Source organism: Oreochromis niloticus, linkage group LG20 (genome assembly GCF_001858045.2).
Source record: "Oreochromis niloticus isolate F11D_XX linkage group LG20, O_niloticus_UMD_NMBU, whole genome shotgun sequence".
Taxonomy (NCBI): Eukaryota; Metazoa; Chordata; class Actinopteri; order Cichliformes; family Cichlidae; genus Oreochromis; species Oreochromis niloticus.
The window spans coordinates 26,482,072-26,503,280 of record NC_031984.2 but is presented as its reverse complement, the minus strand read 5'-3'; the positions used below and the strand labels follow the sequence as shown (position 1 = coordinate 26,503,280).

The 21,209-nt window shown below is 40.5% G+C and overlaps 1 protein-coding gene across 1 annotated transcript in view; it reads right to left on the bottom strand.

Annotated features, from left to right (window-relative positions):
• Positions 1 to 21,209, bottom strand: part of nphp4 (nephronophthisis 4) — a 162,233-nt gene that overhangs the window by 27,109 nt on the left and 113,915 nt on the right. The window contains exons 16-18 of the mRNA XM_025901798.1: positions 12,948 to 13,108; positions 12,348 to 12,531; positions 2,104 to 2,238 (exon numbers count right to left, since the gene is read on the bottom strand). Of these exons, the coding sequence (XP_025757583.1) occupies positions 2,104 to 2,238; positions 12,348 to 12,531; positions 12,948 to 13,108 (480 nt within the window). The remainder of the gene's footprint in view (positions 1 to 2,103; positions 2,239 to 12,347; positions 12,532 to 12,947; positions 13,109 to 21,209) is intronic.

The following is a 21,209-nucleotide window of genomic DNA, read 5'->3' as shown; positions in this document are numbered from 1 at the left end:
ATTTTGACCATATGTTCTAAAAACCCTCCAAATGTCCACAAGAGAGAAGCGCTGACAAATTAAAGTATTGTTGGAACACAAGAAAGAACAGCTTGTTTACAGAAAACAGTCCAGTCAAACAACTGGCACCGCTACAACTGGGCCAAAGCCCTGCTGCTGGGAAAACAAACTCACTCTCTCCTCCCAAATTATCTTTCACCTCCACGGTCATGTGTACTCTTCAAGGACTAAAACACCTAATTAAAATATCAAATTCATCTACCAGTCACCAAATAATCCATCCTCATTTGGACTGGATCATGCAAATTACCCGACTGTTTACACGAGAATTTGCCTAATCCTGCACTTTGAATAACACTCAGACATTAACAAACTTTAAGTGAGAGCTGCTTAAACCATATTTTTGTTATCTAGAACAGCTTTACTCTTCCAACATTCGGTTTGGAGCCAAGTGATGGAGCTCGCATCGCAGCAATGGGAAGATAAACCCAGACTGACTGAAATTGGCCACAAATCTTAAACAGAAATGGGCTGTTTTCAGTGCGGAGAAAAAAATCAAGTAGTACATCAGGAAGTGAGGGTGAGAGATGGGGAGACCGAGGGGGGAAAAGAGAGAATGACAGAAAGAAGACATGAGGCTTATGTAAAGTAGTTTATTTAAGCTCTTCAGGAATATTACCTATGGTAATTGGAATGCATCAGACATTAGACTTGGATTAATTCCTTAAGCATTCATCAGATGGTTTTCAGGATCCTCTGAAAACTATTCTTCTGCTTTATTTTGTACTCCTTGTAATGCTTCGGTTTTTGCATTGCATTTGTTGTTAAATATACATCTCCTTACTGGTCATAGTGCCTCTGAAATTACTTGTATTTGCTGTGTCACTTTGATAAATAACAGCCTGATGGGATATCTGACTCCCTTTCTGTTTTCTACTCCCACTATCACTGTTCTTCTCTGAACCAGTATCATTATCAGAGAGGCACTGGTCTGACAGTCACCTAACCTGATAGTGTCCAGCTATACTGGTTCCTTCACAGCCACGGGCAGGCAGAAGTGGGACAGGGATGGTGAGATACACACACACACACACACACACACACACAGCACAGTGCAGCTAGTCTGTTCACAGGTGCTTACTGTTAACTGGCTGACTGGACTCCAGTGAAAGCAATTAGTGCACTGAAAGTGTTTAAATGGCACAAGAAGGTGGAGAAGAGAAGAGAGTTCAATTTAGGAGAGACAAGAGGAGTCGGAGAGGTTGCGGTAGTTAGAGAGGTGCGATATAGGTAAGACTGCGAGCAAGCAGTGAACAGCCTGTGTTTGCACAGTAACAAGAGCTGTGAATACATGATTGCAACAGTTTGTGGAATACTTATTAGGCGAACCTGTTCATGAATTAATTATGAAACATATTTTATATACACAACATGTTTGCTGCTACCTCCAAACGCATTATAGTGTCTTTGCGTATCAGTATGTGGTGTGCACGGAGCAAATGTTTTAGGAAGTGTGATGTAATTCTTTATACTATTCTAAGCAACTGGCTGCTTTTCAGCTTGCTTTTAATCTGTTTTTTATCCGTGTGTGTGTGTGTGTGTGTGTGTGTGTGTGTGTGTGTGTGTGTGCCAGTCATTCACATTTGAGGACAAATTTAGGAATCACATACCAGCTGACTCGTGATGGTTTGTGTAATTGAGGAAAAAATTGGTTTCCCCAGTGTGTTTGTGCCTTTACTTGGACTGTGCATGCATACACACACACACACACACACACACACACACACACACACACACACACACACACACATAAAACACAAACAGGACTGTGGCTAGCCACCAGAGACGCTTCTGTAAGCTCAATTAGTTTGAAAATTGAGTGGTTCTGTGGCGCAGCCAAGAGAGAATGTGAAATAGATCTGGTTGAGCTGATCAAGGCACAAACATGGTCACTGCCAAAATAAAAGACACTAATTACTCTGTGGCATAAAATACTCAGTAACTTACATGTGCTTAGACATGCACAGAACTCTAAACAGAGAAAAACAGGAAGATTAAAAAAAAAACAGCAAAGTGCAGTGTGTTGTGGAATAAAATGCTTGCCATTGAGCTGGAGGATGTTCCTGCTGGACAGACTTCCTCCTCTGAAACCACTGGTGACTTCACGAGGCGTGATGATATGCGAGAGAGACTGCATCACGTCTGCTGGCCTCTTTCTGCCAGAGTCTGCAGGGCACCCTGTAGGACAAACGGATGCTTTTAGTTCTATATAGTGACATACGAAACACCTTTGAAAGAACTTTGATTCATTAACTCTAACTAGCAACCCAGTTATTAACTAAAAAAGGAGGGCTGTACAGTCATTGTGAGACCAGCTCCATCTGTGCTGACCTTCACCTTCACTATTATCTCTTACACTTTTAACACTTGCTCTACCTACTGTCATGGCATTCACATGGCATTGTGTATGTACACAATGCCATGTTTTTCTATTTTTTATGCAACAGTGAAACAAATGCACATAACAACTGTTTCACTGAAAGTTTTGGGTTAAAAAAAAAACATATTTCAACTGATATCTCAGTTCTTATATAACATAGGAACCCAGAAATACCTTTTTGAACATCTGAAACATAGAGTACATAGTGCAATGTCTTGCAAGAGGCATGAAAGTATAACATCAATATTTTGCAAAAGCTGATGAGATATTATCAACCTTTGAAAATCTCCAGATGAATTTGGCAACACTGGTGAGATTATGGCTTATTAAATAAAGCTCAAATAAATCAGAATGATAGGAATTAAAGGAGTAAAGAACAAGTCACTATTTAGGAGCAAACGGTTGTATGAGACTGCTGTAGTGTCTCTGGATTGCTGAGAACCTCTCAAGGCAGGATCCTCCACAGTCTGGCAGCTGTGCAGAAAGCTGCAGTTATGTCATCCTTAGCCAAAGCTCATAAAGGGAGATTTTTGCTCAAAAGTCAGCTGGCTCTGAAATAGACAAAGACTGCATGATACTTTCCAAGAGATGGAGCTCTGAATATCTTGAGAAATGCTACTCTGTCCAGTCAAATGATGTAGATGTTTTTGGAGTGGCCGAGTCGATCCCAAACCCAAATCCCAGTCGCAGGCAGTGATGTTAAAATGCCGAAGTTTATAAAGCAAAACTGTTTGTGTCTCTTAATTACCCCTTCAAAACAACTGTAAGGGTGGTGTTTAATTAAGGTATTAAAGCTAAAGTTGTGCCTTATTGGTGGTATGGTCTGTTTGAATGACAGGTGGATGCTGACACAGGCCATTAGCTGCCTGCTAGCTGTCACCTCCACTAATTTGACACACTGAACTGAACCCCCTGATAACATATGTGGTGTTACTTAGCACTAATCAGCAGGTATCTGTGTCTGTGCAACGCACCCATACTGTCCATCTTTTACAAACTCTCTATGATTCAACCTGGCCATTTACTACTGTGTAAAAAATGAAATGTCATTAGCGCTGCACCATCAGGCTATACTCATTAACTCCCTCTATGAAGTATTTTGTCAGACAGCGTGTTACATTTCATGTCCGTCACTTTTCATTTAGCATTTATTTGAGCTAGTTGTGGCATTCTTTTTTTTGTTTATAATACTGCATCATTATTTTTATATTGTGCTTTATTTTTTAGTATTACATAAAATGTCACAGCAACAGTAGGCAACATTTCCACCATTATGTATATTGCTGCAAGCAAGCGTAGTTCATCTCTGTCCTGCTGAAAAGCAAGCTTTGGCTGGTTGGGGTATGCATACAACAGGCTGTGCATAGAAGAGATTAGCATTGTGTTTACACTCACATTCTTGTCCTTTGCACAACAAATTCAATGTAAAATGCATCTCCACCCTTTAAAAGTTGTCGTGTTTGTCCCATCTCGCCAAGAGCTGGGATATAGTAAATAAAATAACGGTCCTCCTTGTGAATAACCTTCGTTCACGGCACAAAAAACGGTGCCAATAAGGAAACTTACTCGAGATATCTCACAAAACCTACAATAAAAGTGACTTGCAGATAAGGCTACTGCAAGTTTTCTCCAACTTTCAAAATGTACTGCACACTTTATTTATGAAGTCAATATTTTATCAGTCAAGTTTTTTTTAATGCTACAATAACAATTTTGAAGATTTTTTTTCTTTGTTTTCAGTTAATCACATGTTATGTGCTTAGAACTGTATCAGGAGCACAACAAAGGCATGCAAGCACAGTCATCTCTTATTGCTTCTCTGGAAGCTAAAAAGAAAGGTCTGAGGACATATCCTCTATGTTTACGATAAAACAACGACGAACAGATTTAGGCCAAAGTTCTCTTTAAAGTCACATGCAAAACAACACATTTTTCACTGCCGGCGCTGCCAAAGTGAAAACATTCCAGTGACAGTTGAGGGAAGATCAATACATGGAGACAAGCCTACAGTGGTAATTAGTGGCCTGAAATTGCCAGAAAGGTCTGGACACAAAAAGCTGGCAACGCAATGAGTCATGCTGATGGATGGGTTTGTTGGCCTCTGTCTGGTTTGGCTGAGTGCTGGGTGTCAGTGATGAAGTAAGACACTTGAACACAGAGCAGTTAAATATCACCTGGAACTATCTGCCAGTATTTCTGGGATGGGGGACTGGCCACAGATTTACACAACCTTATTCTAAAGAATTCTTAGATACAGAAAAAAAAGATCTCTCACTGTATTAGTCTTGTCATCACATCCGCTCTATGTTCAGGATTGTTTGAATAGCTCAGTTGACAGTTTGGAAAAAAGTCCCGGGAGTATTCAACCTGCTGTAATTGTGTCCCCTTTTTGTTTCCAGGATGGCAAAAACATAACTTTTCCCTCTTTTTAACAGGCAAGTGGATAAGTAAGTGCTTCATGGCGCGCTTGTAGCAGGACAGTGAATGATGGTCAATATTACAGTTTCTCCAAACATTAATTCATCTTGTGCAGAGCCCCTGCAGTACAGCAGCCACGGGAAAGGCTTGTTTACACTTTTGAATGGTGCTTCACACACAAAATGCCCACTAAGGGAAGTGACGGGTAATTGCACAGACCAACCAAAACCGACGACCCACCTTCCTAAGAGCATTTTTAAATACCGCAGGTCAAATAGTCTTTTACAGGTACAGGCCTCCACTTGGAAACAGTTAGCTACAATTTACAACACTTGACTGAAGAAGCAAGTCAAATTAAAAGTTTGCAGCTGCTTAAATTACAGTGCACTTTGACACGTGTGCTCCCATCACTCCCCTCAGTTTCCAGGCTTTGAGCTGCTTAATTGTATCATAAGAAGTTGTAGTATTTTCTGAGAGGCTGTGGGATACATAATCCAGGATGCTTTCATATGAAATATGGTGAGTGCAGCAATTAAGTGGCTTTACTGCCCAGAACTGACACCTCTGTTAGCTTATAAGAGTTTTACAAGGGTGTGCCAGAAGTACCCTCCAACTCTTTTAGAGGCCAACTTCTTCATCAACAATCTGATAATAGGCGGCAGCTAAATGAGTAATGGGGAGCTGGTATTGCCATGCAAACAGACACAGACAGCGTAGCTCTGCAGATTAATGGGTGAGGTGTCTGCCGTCCCAATGCATTCCTCTCATCATCCATCACCTTTCCCTGGCCACACGACTTAGCCAAATGTATTTGTTTTCAGCTGTGTTTCCCAAATATTACAGTAAAGACGTCATCATCATCACCATCATCATCTGCGATCAGTTACGCAGCCGTGGAGAGCTTCTTCCCAAAACCTTCATTATGGACCTTTTGTTTGTGTCAAGAATGGCTTTGCTGATCGACAGAATTACACAATAAACCATCAAGAAAGTGATAAGATGAACACCGAGTGCTGCATGTCTATAATGAAACAAATGGACTGATGATGAACCCAATTATGATCCTCTGATTTAATCATTCAGTCATTTTAATTAATTGGCTATCGCTACAACCATCATTAAGCCCAACAGATAATACATACTTAAGTGCGTCTTCTGGTTGACGTGGGTGTCGTATTATCTTTTTTTCCTACCTGCTGAATCACAGTGGCAGATTGTTAAGACAGAGCTCATGGTCCTCAGTACTTAATTACAATGTGATACTCCAGGTTTGTGCTGCAGACAGAAAGTCAGCACAGCGTCTGCTGCTTCACGTCGTCTGTATGGAGGAGAGTAATTGTGAACAAAGTGCCAGGGGGCTGAACTCTATCAAATTTATTGACTGCCTCTCGCTGTTGCATGACAATAACCCTTCTCTGCAGTAACCCACCTGCCCGCCCTCATTGCTCTGCTGGCAGTTCTCGAGGTTAAGGCCACAACAAACCACTGATTTACTGGGCCCCAGAACAAATGGGAGCAAGCACCAAGGGGGTTTCAAAGTAGCCTGCAATATTCGATTTCTTCTGCCTCCCCGTTCCAGGCCACTGACCTTTCAGAATAAGCAGATATTCTCTAACCTCAAGGCTAAAAGCAAGGCATATGAAGTCAGCTGACTACAAGAGCCTTTAATGAGCAGATATACTGTTTGTGCGCCCCCGAGGGAAGTCACCTATAGCTAAACTAATTGTTAGGTAAATTTCCCGGATATTTTGTTTCACTTGTGCCAGCTTCGGGCAGAAATCTCTCGACTTGTTCCTGCTGTAGCAATCGGTCTCTCCGGGGCTTATCAGGCGGGTGCAGATGAGGAGCACTGTGGTCTGGAGAAGGTTCTAATCTGTCTTCTCTACTGTGCTGAAGCAGAAACATGCTGTCGGTTTGTGTATGGTGTGTTGGGAGAGATGTGTGTATATGAGGACTACTTAAAGGGACGCCAACAGAAAGTACGAGTTGGAGAGAAAGGATCTAGCCACGACACAGTCAGCAAAACTAGTTTTCATCAAAAGGCTTTCCTTTCTGTCACATATGGGCTGTTTTAGTGTTGGCAAATATTACTGTCATTTCAGAGTGGATTAAAAAAGCACCTCCTATTTCTACTTTTTCTTTGGCAATGTAAGCAGTTTTACCTTTTTATGAGTCAAATAAGGTAGAGTTGGAGAAGCTGCTAAATAAACACACACATTTGGGATCAGTCACAGAAACAAATCTCTGTGGAATCTGAACTAATGACAACTTTTAAATAACAAAACAACAGATCAGCTTTAAGTAAAAACCTCTAAATCACCTTTTAAGTGAAAGGGGTCACCGGGTGATGAACCTGTTGTGCTGGTTGTTTGACTCTCACTCTGTACTCTCATTAACCTTGCTTCCAGCAGACGCAGGCAACAGTTTCCAGGTATCATGTCTCACAGGCCGTCTGCAGGCTGCTTGCCTAATACCAAACAACATCCAAAGAAAAACACCAACTGGAGTCTGAGCATAGCAGGACCCCCTGCAACAGAATTTGGTGAAGACCAACACTAATGTAGGGAGAGATTAAAGGAGAGACAATCAGGGGTTCAGATACTCTGTTTATCTGAATAAAACCGTCGAGAATAAATAGTTTAACTATTAATTTCATGGTAATCGTCTTATTTTGACGCTGAAAGAGAAAATCTAACCTGATGTAACCCTGTGCTGGCACTAAGTAAACATCTAATGCTTTTGACTAAAATCAGTTAAAAATACTACTACTACTAATAATAATAATAATACTGTCTTATCCTCAAATCTTGCATTTACTTGAACAGTAAACGCAGCATCCTGGCACTTACTATGAATAAAACAACTGTAAAAAACAATGTACATGATATATGATATACATACCACGACAAAATTAATCATATGTGATTTTTATATATATCATATTGTTTCAATAGCACCAGGGTTTACTAAAAATGCAGAGATAATATTGTTATCCTTAGGTCCTACTGCAGTGACAAAAACATCTGGGGAAATCTGCAGCACATGTAAGGAAAGGATTTTCAGGGCAGCTGTGAATGTTCACAGTCCCACTGAAGGAGCCACTGTTTGAGTTCAGTACACACCCCTGTTGTGGTTTCTTAAGGCGTCCTCAGGCTTTAAAGCTTAAAATTTATGAAAAACAATGTCTTGTTCGCTTCTTCCATTGTTTATTTATTACTTCAATCAGCCTTTATCTGTACCCATCTGACTTCTATCTGTTCACTTTTCCTTCCCTTCTTCTTTTAGATAGACAATACATACATTACAAAGCCATCAGTCAGTGCACAGTATCCATCTATGGAAAAGCTCTGTGCTTTACATCATAATGACACAATGGACTAGAAAGCTTATTCAGTTTTTGTCTCTTCTGTCTTTGGGTTGAAGTTGCTCACTGATGGTAATGCTTTGATTAGCACCTCCTTCAAAATGTTGCCGGACAATCACGTTGAGGTTAAAAGAAAAAAATCTCCCTTTAATGTATCTTTCCCTCTGTTTCCATCTCCACCCCCCCTCCCCTCCCCACCCCACAGAGTTTATTGTGGGTTTACCAGAAGGAATCAATAAAGCATCAGAGTTTTCCTCCTGACACACCAGTCAATCCGTTTCATGGGACGTGCAGGCGGTCGTCATGGTTTAAAGACTCCTCATCTGCTCCTATAGTGCTCTATGTGGGAGCACTGTCATTCTTCCTAATATACTGCAGCAAAAAGCAAACCCTTGATTTCACAACTCGCTATTATTCAACTAAGCCACTTCCTTTTGTCCTTTACGACGCTATTAATAAAAGCTGCTTTATAGAATGATTGAATAGGCCTGACAGCGTATATCATTACCATTTAATTAATTACTTGTCAATCCCACCTTGTGATAATTAAAAAGGATATCATTTGGTGTTTCACTCTTTTTCATTTGGAAATGACAGTATGCCACTCATTTTTTTCAATAAAGCCTAATTCTGATGAATTCCCAAAGGACAGAAGTAAAGACATGATTAACAGCATGCATGACTGAAACACATAAAATTACAAAAGGGGTGAGCAGTAGGTAGTCAGGTCTATGTTGCTTGTGAATAATAAAAGGCTTGGGGGATGATAATATAATGACACATGTATATCATATATTATTTATAATATAAATCATATTCTTTCCACAGTGACATCAGGGTTCACTGAAAATGCAGAAATAATTTAACACAGCACTAATTTTATCAGTACTACAAGAGTCGTATGATTCCCACCCTTGTGCTCATTTGACAAAGTGTCTAAAGTCTATCTTTAGACACTTTGCAGCCTGCTGCAAAAACATAAATTTTGTTCCAATTACTTTAGTTCAACATATGAGAAATGCCAAAAATAACACGGCGTGACAGACATAAAATAGTATATTTGCACCAACAAGGTGATTCCTTAAGAGATATTAGCTGAAAAGTTGGGATCTGACTCTTCAGTTGATCCGTCTACTGTTGGCCGAAACCTCATTAGAAACAGTGACAGTGGAAGGGTGGCTGTCAAGAAGCTATTCTTAAGCAAGGGAAAAAGGCAGAAAAAGCTGAGGCATGCCAAATTATGCCAGAGCTCGGCTCCAAATCAGTAGTAACAGATCTTACGAAGTAATGAATTTAAATTGGAAATTTCTGGTTCATATTCTGTGCAACATGCACAAAGGAGGTCATGAGAGAAGTACAACAGTGAGAGTCTTGTATTCAAAATCATGAACACATAAACAGGGTCATGTGGAAAGCATTTGATTGGCTACAGCTTCAGGTTTTAGCATGCCAATAATCCCAAAACACACTCCTAGTGCAGTAAAAGCATACCTGGATAGAAAAACACACATTGGAAAACTATCAGTCATGGATTGGTCTCCCCAGAGCCCGGACTGTACTGGATAGGTTGAGGCCTTTTCTGTCCTTTTCTGTCAATTTAGTTGGATTAAGGCGACCACTTCCTGTATATGTATCAAAATAAATTCCAAGCAGCAACAGGGGGCAGCATTATGCCATGCAAGTCAGTGTCTGGCTTTTAATGTGAAACATTTGTGAAGGAAATGCTGAGTGTCACTGATTATAACCTTAAGTACCATTTTATAAATGGAAACTTCACTATGAAGTAAATCAACTGGAATTATTGAATGAACACAACTGAATGAGCATTTCTGCAAGAGAAGCGTCACAGTGCAGAGTATTAGACGACTGTTGGTGTGAACTAGACACTTCCTCTTATTGTTTTTGATAAATGCAGTTTTAATCAGAACCAAATAAAAGATGATAAAAGAGGATTGCTACAAAACATGGCATAGGAAGTGACCAACATTTAAGAATTTACCAGATCAGACCACCTTAGGATGCTGAACATCATTCTATAATAACGCTTCACTGAAAAATTTCTGCTGCTGCTGCCATGCACGCCTCCATCATTGACATTTTCAAGCAACTTTCCTTCACCTCTCAAGCTAAAATCCAGGCGCTGTATCTGCACAGTATCACCACAAGTACACAGCCTGTCTCTCAGCTTGGCCGGTGGTCCTTTGTTGAGCCTGTGCAGTGGGGATTTAAAGCCAGGGGAGAAGGAAAATGCTCAATCCATATAGGAGCCTTGTAATCCTTCCACTGAACTTAAAAATCAGAGAAATTGTAGTTCCAGGGTTCTCATATTATATCAGTGATATACTCTACCTGTCCTCCTCTCATTTTTGCCATCCTGGCTCATCACACAACCTGCCCACGCTCCGTTACACCTGTCTGTCTATATGTCTGTGAGTACAAGAGTGCCTACCTTTCAGGCATGTATGAATGGCTTGATATGCATCTGTGCTTGTGTGTGTGTGCGTGCGCGTGTGTGTCCTTTCCATCAAATGCTGGCTTCACATCCTTCACCACCCACCAAATAAGACTGCTGATTCATTATGGCTTGATGACAGATGCTGAGAGGGAAAGAGAGACGCGGTGGATATTGGAGAGGTGGGAGCGGTAAAACAAACAGCCAGATAGAAGGTGGAAGCGAGCGTGTGATAGAAGGGTAAGAGGTAAATGGATGAATAAGAGAAAACAGGAAGACAGTGATAAAGAGTGAAGAGAGGAGGGAGAATGTGAGAAAGGCAGCGACAGATGGAAGCTGAAACAAAGAAAAGTGCTTGCGAGTACTCCCTCCCCAAATTGATTCTGACTGTCGGCCAGGGCGCCTGATGGATATCTGAGCCTTGATTGGAATTTACATGCCAGACACAACCCTCCTCCTCGCATCCCCAGCACACCTAATAACCCGCTGCGCTCTCAACCTGCTTTGAGTGATAAGCCCAATGAGAAAGTGCTGGCATATTTAGCCCTAACAATGGCACACCGAAGAGTTTTGGAGGCCTGGAGAAGGATGCATTGTTTATGAGAGGGAGTATCGTTTCAACAGTTGATTAATGGCAGGGAAGCTATCGTCAGCTGCCATCGCGCCGCAGGGCCACGCCGGGCCCAAATTGGATGAGCGCAAAGGAAGAAGCAAGGTGTTCAATTGCTAGACGAAGCGGAACTATCACATCAAGATATTTTTGCTTTGGCACGGCGTTCGCTTTGCAAGCCTGCACACCTCTGTTTGCCGCTGTTGAAAATGGGAACTCTGAACACCAGCAGCAGTCCTAGGGATCCACTGGCATTTCTCAACTCTACACATCAGCAAGAGTAAATAGACAACATTACTTCACAAGGCTCCAATGGAATATGACCTGAATATAAAACACTCATAAATATTTCAGATCTAGAGGGGGATTTGGGTGATACCGAAAGTGGATTTACCCATAAAAGCTCAAACAAATGTAACTCTGTGTTTTCCAGGTTTTGCTTACATTTACCTTCACATTATCAGAGCTCAAACACCGAACCATTTGCACTTCATCACACACACTCACTCACTCCGTGTCCCAGCGGAAGCCGCACGAGGGTTTAGCCTTTAGAAGAGTGTCTGCTAACGGCAATAAAACTTGCGACCAACTAAGTGGCAGGTCCAATGAATTCTTTCCAGTGCTTTAAGCGTAGAGCTTCTTCCATGTGTCCCCAGTAGAGCATGAAGATAAACGACAGTATCAAAAGTCTCTTGCATACAGTATATCCATTAAAAATCATGACAGCGGGGAATTATGGTCATCGCAGCCATGGAATACAGATCAGTGATTATGCACAAGAGCCTAAGGTTTTTGCAGAGTCATGAGATGGTTCTTCAACTAAAGCCACTGAAAGAAGACCTTGAATAGTGATCGTGCTGTCACACCTGAGGATATTATTTTGTTAATCTCTCTCTGTTGGCCTTGTTACAGTTGAAAAACGTTGCCACAGCTACAGCTGAGCCACAATTCATTTAAAATTACAAGAGAATTGCTGCTTTATTTGCAACGTTGGTATTGTTGTGCCAAAGCAGGAAAGTTACAATTGAGCAACAGAGTTGCAACCGAGTCTTTCTGTACTTGCCAATGTTGCCTGTGCGTATGTGGAGCCGGCCTCTGACGATGGTGTGAACCGTCATGGGGCTGGAGGCAGAGTGTCGACCCAGGTCTGGGTTTGTCAGTAAGGTATCCTCTCCCACGTAATCAGTGGTCAGTACCTCCACCTCGTGAAGCGCCTGTACTGCCGATTTACACTGACGCAACATGTACTAGGGATTTTAAAAAAAAACACAACATGAGAAGCATTGGTAACACCTTACAATTACTACACTATTAAATATTAGTAAGGTACTCATTCATCATTTAGAAAGCATTACTCCTAACTGCTCTAAATGGTTCCTTCTGGATTAATAAGCTGATAAAACATGTTTAATGACAATATTTTTAAACTTTATAAGTAATGGATTCCCATTACTTATAAAGTTTTGCATTAAGTACAAACCAATTATTTATGATCTCTTAATGATTCATGGTGACTTTTAGAAAGTATAACATAAGTATTAACAAAGACTTTAGATGCTTATTTGTACATATAACAATGATGATATTCACTTATCATAATTGTTGTGGAAATAATCATTGACAATACCAATGCAGAAGCAGGTTTGACCTCACAGGCTTTTACCTTGAGCTCGATAGCAGTAGAACCTATCAGGAGCAAGGAGTCACTGTCCCAGATGTCAATATGCATGGTGTGGAGGGCCAGGTAGCGAAGAAACCAGCGCTTCTCTCCTGGCTTCAGGAAACTATCATCTACTCTGAACTGCAGCTGCAGACCTGGAGAGCCTGAAGAAGGAGAGAGAGGACTTTAAATAAAAGAAAGCAATAATGTTAACCTAATATAGATGTGAACTTCTGAACTACAGAAAAGACAAAATGACAACAAATATCACTGCCCAAATATAACTGGACACCAGTTTATTTTTAACACAGTCAAGAAACAAAAGCCTGACATTACTGAATGTATCCCATGGAGTAAACAAACTACTGCAACAATCACACATGTTCAGGTGATGTACTGGATTAAATACACTACTGTGCAAAAGTCTTCAATCAACTCATTTGTTTTTTAAGTCACTAAAGAGTGGGTAACAATCATTTGTGCATAAATAAGGCACCTAACTCAAGGTATGAATCAATATTGTGTCTAAGACTGATCACTCATCATCTACTGCTCTTCTGGAGTGACGAATCCCAGTCTGAAACTTCTAGTTCAAATCGTTTTCAGTATGTAGAGAGCAGGTCAGGAGAAAGATACAACAGTGAGTGTCTATAGCCATCTGTAAAATATGGTGGAGGCTCTGTCATAGTTTGGGGCTGCATTGTAGCCGGTGGTGTTTGGAGGTCTTGTCAAAATTAATGGAATTATGAACACAGAAAAATACCACCAGATTTTGGTCTTACATGCAATACCATCAGGAAAGCATCTGAATGGCAACAGCTTCATTTTTAAGCATAACAATTACCCGAACACACTGCCATTGCACTAAAAGCATACCTGTATAGAAAATCACACAGTGTAACACTATCAGCCATGGATTGGCCTCCACAGAGCCCAGATGTCAACATTTTTGAAGCAGTGTTCAATTCAATTCAATTCAATTCAATTCAATTCAATTTTATTTATATAGCACCAAATCACAACAGCAGTCGCTGGGTACAGTGTTGTACAGTGTGGGATCATCTTGACAGAGAACAGAACAAAAGGCAGCCAACATCCAAAGAAGAGCTTTTAATGTCTTTCAAGAAGCCAGGAGAACTATTCCTGAAGATACTTAAAGACATTACAAAAAAGCTGCCTAAGACGGCTCGGACTGTGCTAAAGAATAAAGGTGGTCATATCAAATTATGATTTTCAAGTTTGCCCTTATTTACTGTATTTTCATGTCTGTTGGCACATGTTTCAATACATGGCTGCACCTATTACCCATTTTCCTTGGGAAAGATGAAGAAAGAATGGTAGCTTAAGACTTGTTATTCTGTGTCTCTTCTTATAGTGCTGTAATTATTGTTGTGTAACTGCCATCAGTAAAGGTATGAAGCATAGCACTAACCTGTGTTATTACTTTGCCACATTTTACTGTAAGATACAGAGAAAATAGAGACTGACTGATTAAAACATTGCCAAATAGCTCAGCTAATGATCACAAATTCCAGTTGATTCAGCACTGGTTAAAAATTTTAACTTCTGAAGAAACAATCAACCACTCAGAGCTGTATTGAGGCAGGAGACATCATCCCACCCTAGATGAGATTGTGGCAGCTATATAATAATAATAAGCCTGGTTTTCAATTTTTAAGAAAAACTCCTGTAGGTAACTGCTCAAGCTTACTGTTTCTGCACCTACTGTATCAAAAGAAAATCATGTCAGTAGGAATGATTCAACCCTCACTGACTGAACTAGTTTGCAGCAACATCAACAGTAGGATGTCCAGACAGCTGTTAAAAACTCATAAAATCCAGTTCTTTGGGGGCTTGTCCCATACTTGGGTGTCAAGGTCTAGATATCTTTGTCGGTTACATCAATTCTGACCTTTGTCAAGTCAGTCTGAAGAAAAAGTCACCAATCTGATTATGTTAGCTGTTCCTGCTATCCAGATGGCTTTGAATATAGAGAAGAGCCATAATATCTGGAATCAGCTGCCAACCTTGTGGGCATTTCTAAACTGGTGCACTAGCCATCTACTGGGAGTCATTAGGTCTGATGACTGCACAGAATCAGAGTGAAATGCCCAGGGAGTATAAAGCTATTTCACAAAATCAGAAGCTCTCCAGGGTTCCCATAATTCAAGACGATAATGGTGCCTAACTGCCAAAAAAACCTCAAGAGTAATTTTATGAACAGTGGGATAAAGTCATGGCTTAATCAGCACATTCACAATCGTCACTTTCCAACCTTTAAAAGGACTAATCACTCAAGCAAAAGGTTTTCCACTTTAGAGAAAATACTGAACACACAGTAAGATGACAGACACTGTTTTGAGAACTACAGCAAGCCCTTAAACATCACTAAATATTGCATATTAAACAGCAGTTTAGACACATGCAGGGATGCACGCATAAGAAATTATTTTTGATTAAATCGGTTTATGGTAAAAGCCGAGATCCAGTCTTAGAACGTAAACTGAATACTTTGTGTGATACACCCTGCTGAAATGTGACTCTTCCTCTACGTCCAAATCATTCCTACACCGGTGTGTTAAAATGTGTGAGTATGGGGTCTGCGTGCCAACCTTATTCCCAGAATTCTCTCCCATGGAATCTCTCTAAGTCTATATCAAAGCCCCACGCTGTCTTTATTCCCATAAGTTGAATGTGCAGAGAATCAGCCGGCTGGATAAAAGTGGAGTAATGAGGACCTTTGGTGACAGCCCCGCTGTGTCTGAGAGACCAGCATGCCCCTCTGAATCTTTCCACACATGAAATGAAGGGAAAACTTTTTTTTCTTTCCACATTTTCTTTCTTTTTTCCTTATTTCTCTCACACACACACACACACACACACGCACTTCTTTAGTGTCAGTATTCCCATGAAGCTTGCATGCAGAAATAGCCTTTTGTGAGGCTAACAGAGAGGGTTCCTAAAGGTCCAAAAAGACTGGTTTATTTAAGACAAATACCTGTAATTACATGCTGGCCTCCAAGATAGCTGAATCTAAGCTCAAAGAGGCAATTAAATCCAGTTATTTTTGAATCAGCTACTTGAGTGATTTAGATTTTTACAATCTGATGACCTCCTAAATAAAAGAAACTGTGACCCACCTTGTTTGTTTTTTGGAGTCACTGATCTCTCTCCTGTAACTGGTTTTGGACTGTTGTTTACTGACAGCTGTTGTTGTCTGCTCATATGAGATGAGTGAGAAAAAAGAAATAAGTGGACATTTGAGCAAAATGTTGTTATTACATTAATTATTTCAATGCTCAAAATTTAGATGGAACCTATTTTTCATATGACATGAATACTCTTATAATTGTGATCCTCAAATTAAAAGTGGCCAAAATTTCAGATAATGAGACTAGCATATGTTTAAGTAATTCCAGTGACATAAAAACGTGAGGTTTCTGACTGATCTGAAGAACGAGTTTTCTTCTACACTCTATGACGTCAGAGAAAGGGATATTGTCAATATGGCCATCCTGGGAGTGCAGAAGCTCCACCTACTCACCGACTGTTTAAATCCTGCTTGCGAGGGGCAGCCAATAACAGAAAGTGGGCTTAATGGACGCTAACAGTCAGTGAATGAACTGAGGCTGCACCAAGGAACAGTGTAATGTAAGTGAGTATTATTTGGGAGAAAGTGTCTTGATGCATGCTCCATCTTTCAGGTAAGGAAATTCCAGAAACATTCTGTTCATCTGGATGTAGCATTTTCAGTGGGTTCAGTACATTTGCATAATTGCTGAAACTAGCACCACTGTCAAACAATGGGCTATGAGGTCAGCTTCTTGATTATTAACATGCAAGTGTTCATGACCAATGGTCAACAAAGTGGGGAACCCATGGCACACCCATGTTTCTGCCTGTAGTACTGACCCTTGTATGTGAAACAGTTTCAAGAGCAAACACAGTTGGTCAGTGCTGAGAGCGGTCGTGTTGCTGATGGGGTTACTTTCAGTCATTGTGCAAATGTACTGTTTATAAGGTTGGGGAAACCTGCAGTCAGCTAAGACTGAAGAAGTCACTTGGATGAGTGACAAAACGGAACAGAATCAACCTTTTGGGATTTAGAAGAAAGTTTGGAAGAATCTGAGAATTAAATTTTCTGAGAATAAAAGTTTCTTAACCATGACAGCATTTTATCAAGAAAAAATATTGCATTCTGATTATAATTCAAACTAATTATAACAAATTGACTTACAAGCCTGCATTTACAGTTGATGTAAAAGCTTAGAACAATATTGAATCTTTTTGTTTCATATAGGCTGTTTTGCAGGCCTGAACATCAGAGCTCAATAACTGTCTCATTAAAAACATAAGGCAAGGAAAGCAGCTTTTACTGTGGATGTTACCTGTTCAGCCGAGCTTCCCCATGAAGCTGGCTGCCGATGCAAAACCAATACTGTTACATCTCCATCACTTTGAGTTTGGCCTTGAAGGAACACATAGTTGCACAGCTTTTTTCTGTTCAGGGGCTTTCCAAAGCCTTTGTTCCTTGCCTATGACTCCATACCTTTACTGGTATGTGGATTCAGACAACAAATTAAGTTCTTTGAAAACAGAAATTGTCTCTTTACACTCGGTGAAGGCATAGTTTATTCAGTCTCCCACCACAGCTGAAATGGTCTGCCTTCAGAACTAACTTTCCTGTTTGTTGCATCCAGTGTTAGCACATGCGTGAGGTGCACACTGCTTTACAGATGACTTCTACAACCGAGTAGGTCAAAATGAAATTTATTTAAGAACCTGAAGTGATATGCAGGCTGGATTAACATTTGTGATGGGCCAACTTTTTCCTGTGGGACAGTACTTTGATGCACACACTGTAGATTATAGGAAAATCTCCAATTCACGTAACATAGATGACAGTCACAACTTTAGATTTTTACTAAGAGGGCATCACAGGCTTGTCTGTATACAAAAGAAACAGGCGAAGAGAGAGGGAAAAGAAAGACCACGGCACTCTTGATATTTCCGTGTCTTTTCAGAACTCTTTCTCCTTTAACCTACACCTCCTCCTCCTTCACCAATCCCTCCTCCCTCCATCTCCCCAACCACCCGCCAACTCTTTCCACTTGGACCATTAATTCTCCCAGCATGCTCTAGGGTTGTGTGCTGTGGACGGGTGGCAATGAGAGCACAGAAGGAGAGCGAGAGAAGGAGACAGAATGTGCTGTGTGTTTGTGCTCACAAGTGGGGAGGAACTGACAGATCTGGCCCAAGGGTTGTACGGGGTTGCGTGTATGTGCGGCTCGACCTGCAGACAAGGGGCAGCACCCAACATACCTCCCCCTAACCTGGACAGGCGGGCACTTGGTATGTTTACAGCAGGCTGGGCAGCCTGAACACCCAGGGAGGGATCAACAACTCACAAAAACACTGTGAGGGCTGCAGGCAAAGAAAACAAAGAGAAAGCACAGAGTGTACTGATAGATGTGGAAAGGACTGATGAGAACCGTAGATCAACAATTACCAATATGTCTGCCTTTTTGTTAAAAAGAAAAGAAAGAAAGAAAAAAAAAGATCACACTGGCCACTAAGGGCTTCTTATTGCAATGTCTGGATTATTATGTACTTGATTAACAATCCACACCATTTTTAGATCAATACATTTGTATGGAAAGCAGCCCACACGCTGAGATAACATCATTTTCAGCAAATGTCTAACTATATATTAATGTAAATGTGACACAGTGGAACTCTGACTCTTGTCTGTCGGGAGTCAGTGTGGGTCTAAAGTGATGCTGTTTCACAGTCACAAGTCGGCAGAGAACAGAAACATGCAACAGAATAATGGACTTTGCTGAAGGAGGTTTCGCTCTAAACCCCTCCATCACTTTTGATATGCACATTCAAACCATGTAACGCTACCAATAGCTGTATCTGATGAGAAAACGATGTGTTGTTTAGAAGGGCTTCAACACATAAACACTATACATAAACATGATCAGTGCATGCAGTGCCCTTTCTACTTCTGCTGTGTGTTGTTTTTTGGTTTAATCTTAATGAGCAATACATGTGCAAAAGAGAAGGAAAAAAAAGGAGAAAAAAACCTCAGACACGTCAATCAAACACGCACTCCTGAGAAGAGTTCTAATCAGGAAGCAAATAAAAACAGCAGTGTGGGTGGACTCTGGCTGCGTGGGGATCTGGGATTATCCCTGGTAGATATTTGCTAAGAAAAAAATAAAAAATAACACACTTCGCATATTGATTTGTTGCTGCTACTATCTGCTCAGATTCTCCACCGCTGTGTCCCACTGCTGACTTTAATATTGTCTCTTTTTGAAGCCTCAAATTACTAATTAACACAAAGACAGATGATTGCAATTTCATTTGCTCTTTGTGGCAGTACTTTCATTTGTAACGGCTACACGTTAACCATTTCAATTACTTGCAAATTGATAAAAAAACCCAAAAAACAATGAATAAGAGAAATCAGCCGTTGAGGCAGAACACTGTAGTTTCTGCTTCAGTTATTTTCCATAAGGTAAACATCAAGACACCCAACTGTGCCTCATTTCCCTCTCAGTCTTTGAGTGTTCAGTTGCACCACAATCACTTGGTCTGTATATCATAAAATGCGTGGAAGACACATAGATTTCTCTGTGCACTGACTCGCTACACAAAGAAATCTGTGTGGTTTTGAATTTTGCTCCCAGGCTTCGTATTCATCACTTCCCATGTAGAAAGCTGATCACATGGCAGAAAGATAAGCCCGATACCAAAATGTATTGTAAAGCACAATCACATGAGGTATGTATCATATTGTTACAGCCACACTGTGATTCAGGTTGATAAGTGGTTTACAGCATGTGAAGATTTACACTCAACCTGATCAGGTGTCGTCTTCAAGCTAATTTTACAGCAGGATTGGAAGAAACTTTGTGAGACCTAATGATTTCATTAAGCGACTGCTTAAGCAGGGTTTAGAAATTCATTCGGCTCTTGGGAAACTTCCACCCAGTAGGACACAGAATCACAAAGCTGAATAACCATAGCAGCTTTGAAGCTCAAAGTCAGTTTCCATATTCTCTCTAAAACTCCCGTCTCTGACTCTTACTGTTTCTTGCACACACACGCACACAGGAAGCTCAAACCAGAGAGCAGATGCTAAATCATTGATCTTGTACAATACTTGGATCGTTCACATCTTTATAAATCACTTAAACTGCAGGAAATAAAGAGTGCTTTCAAGATTTTACATTTGGACTAATTTGTGCAGTATAGCCAGAAATTAAAAACATTATTGAAAAACGGTGATTAAACTGACTTTCTTTAATCTGTAGTAGTAAAATATATATAGCACTCGCACGGTCACTGAACTGCAAAAGCAATAGTAATTTCTATCCAATGATGCAATGCAGTAAACTAAGCAAATGCCACTTTAAATCTAAATAATAACATTTTACAACAGGCCAAAGAAAAGTCCATACCATAAAACACATATCGCAGACACTCCCCCAGAGAAAATATGCATCCATTCTCTGCCAGGCTCTCTTTGCCGTAGTGGAAAAAGAGACTGACACACAGCTTTTCATCTATGTTGTACTACACTGAACTGTGGCCAGGTGGTCTCCACCATCCCCTGACCTTCCATCACACACATTAAGGCCAAAAGGTGAAAGGTGGTGCCTCATACAGTAGCTGCTTCCTCACTAAATGTTTTTATTATACCAGGAGAGACAGTTCTAGTACAAGTTGAGGTGTATTCAGCTATCAGGATAAAAGCAAGAAAACATTCTGTGTGTGTCTGTATATATGCAATGACTTTTTCTGATCACAATCAAATCCTGCCAACATGATGATATTCAGGTATGTACACCTTAAAGAGATACATTTTGACAGCAGTGCAAAAAAACCCATCAACTTATCAAAGTAAGTGTCAGAGAGCGTTAAAGTACAATGTGTGCACTATAGCGCTTTGCAATCATGCTGAATAGTGAACAGAGGACATCATAAAACAAACAAGCAAAACATGACTGTGAATTTTATATTTGACACGGCCACACTGAACAGCCACCTAAGCAGTGAACGACTGAAGCAAGAAATAGATATTTCCTCAGGAAATGAAGGTTCAAAGAATGAGAATAAAATAGGAACTTTTTTTTCAATCGACTCAATCATGCTTTACAGAAGAGTTTCAATAATAATAGATCGACTGAAGTACACTGAATTAAGTTGAACCATTCTTATGCAACAAGATGTCACTGACCCACTGTATCAATG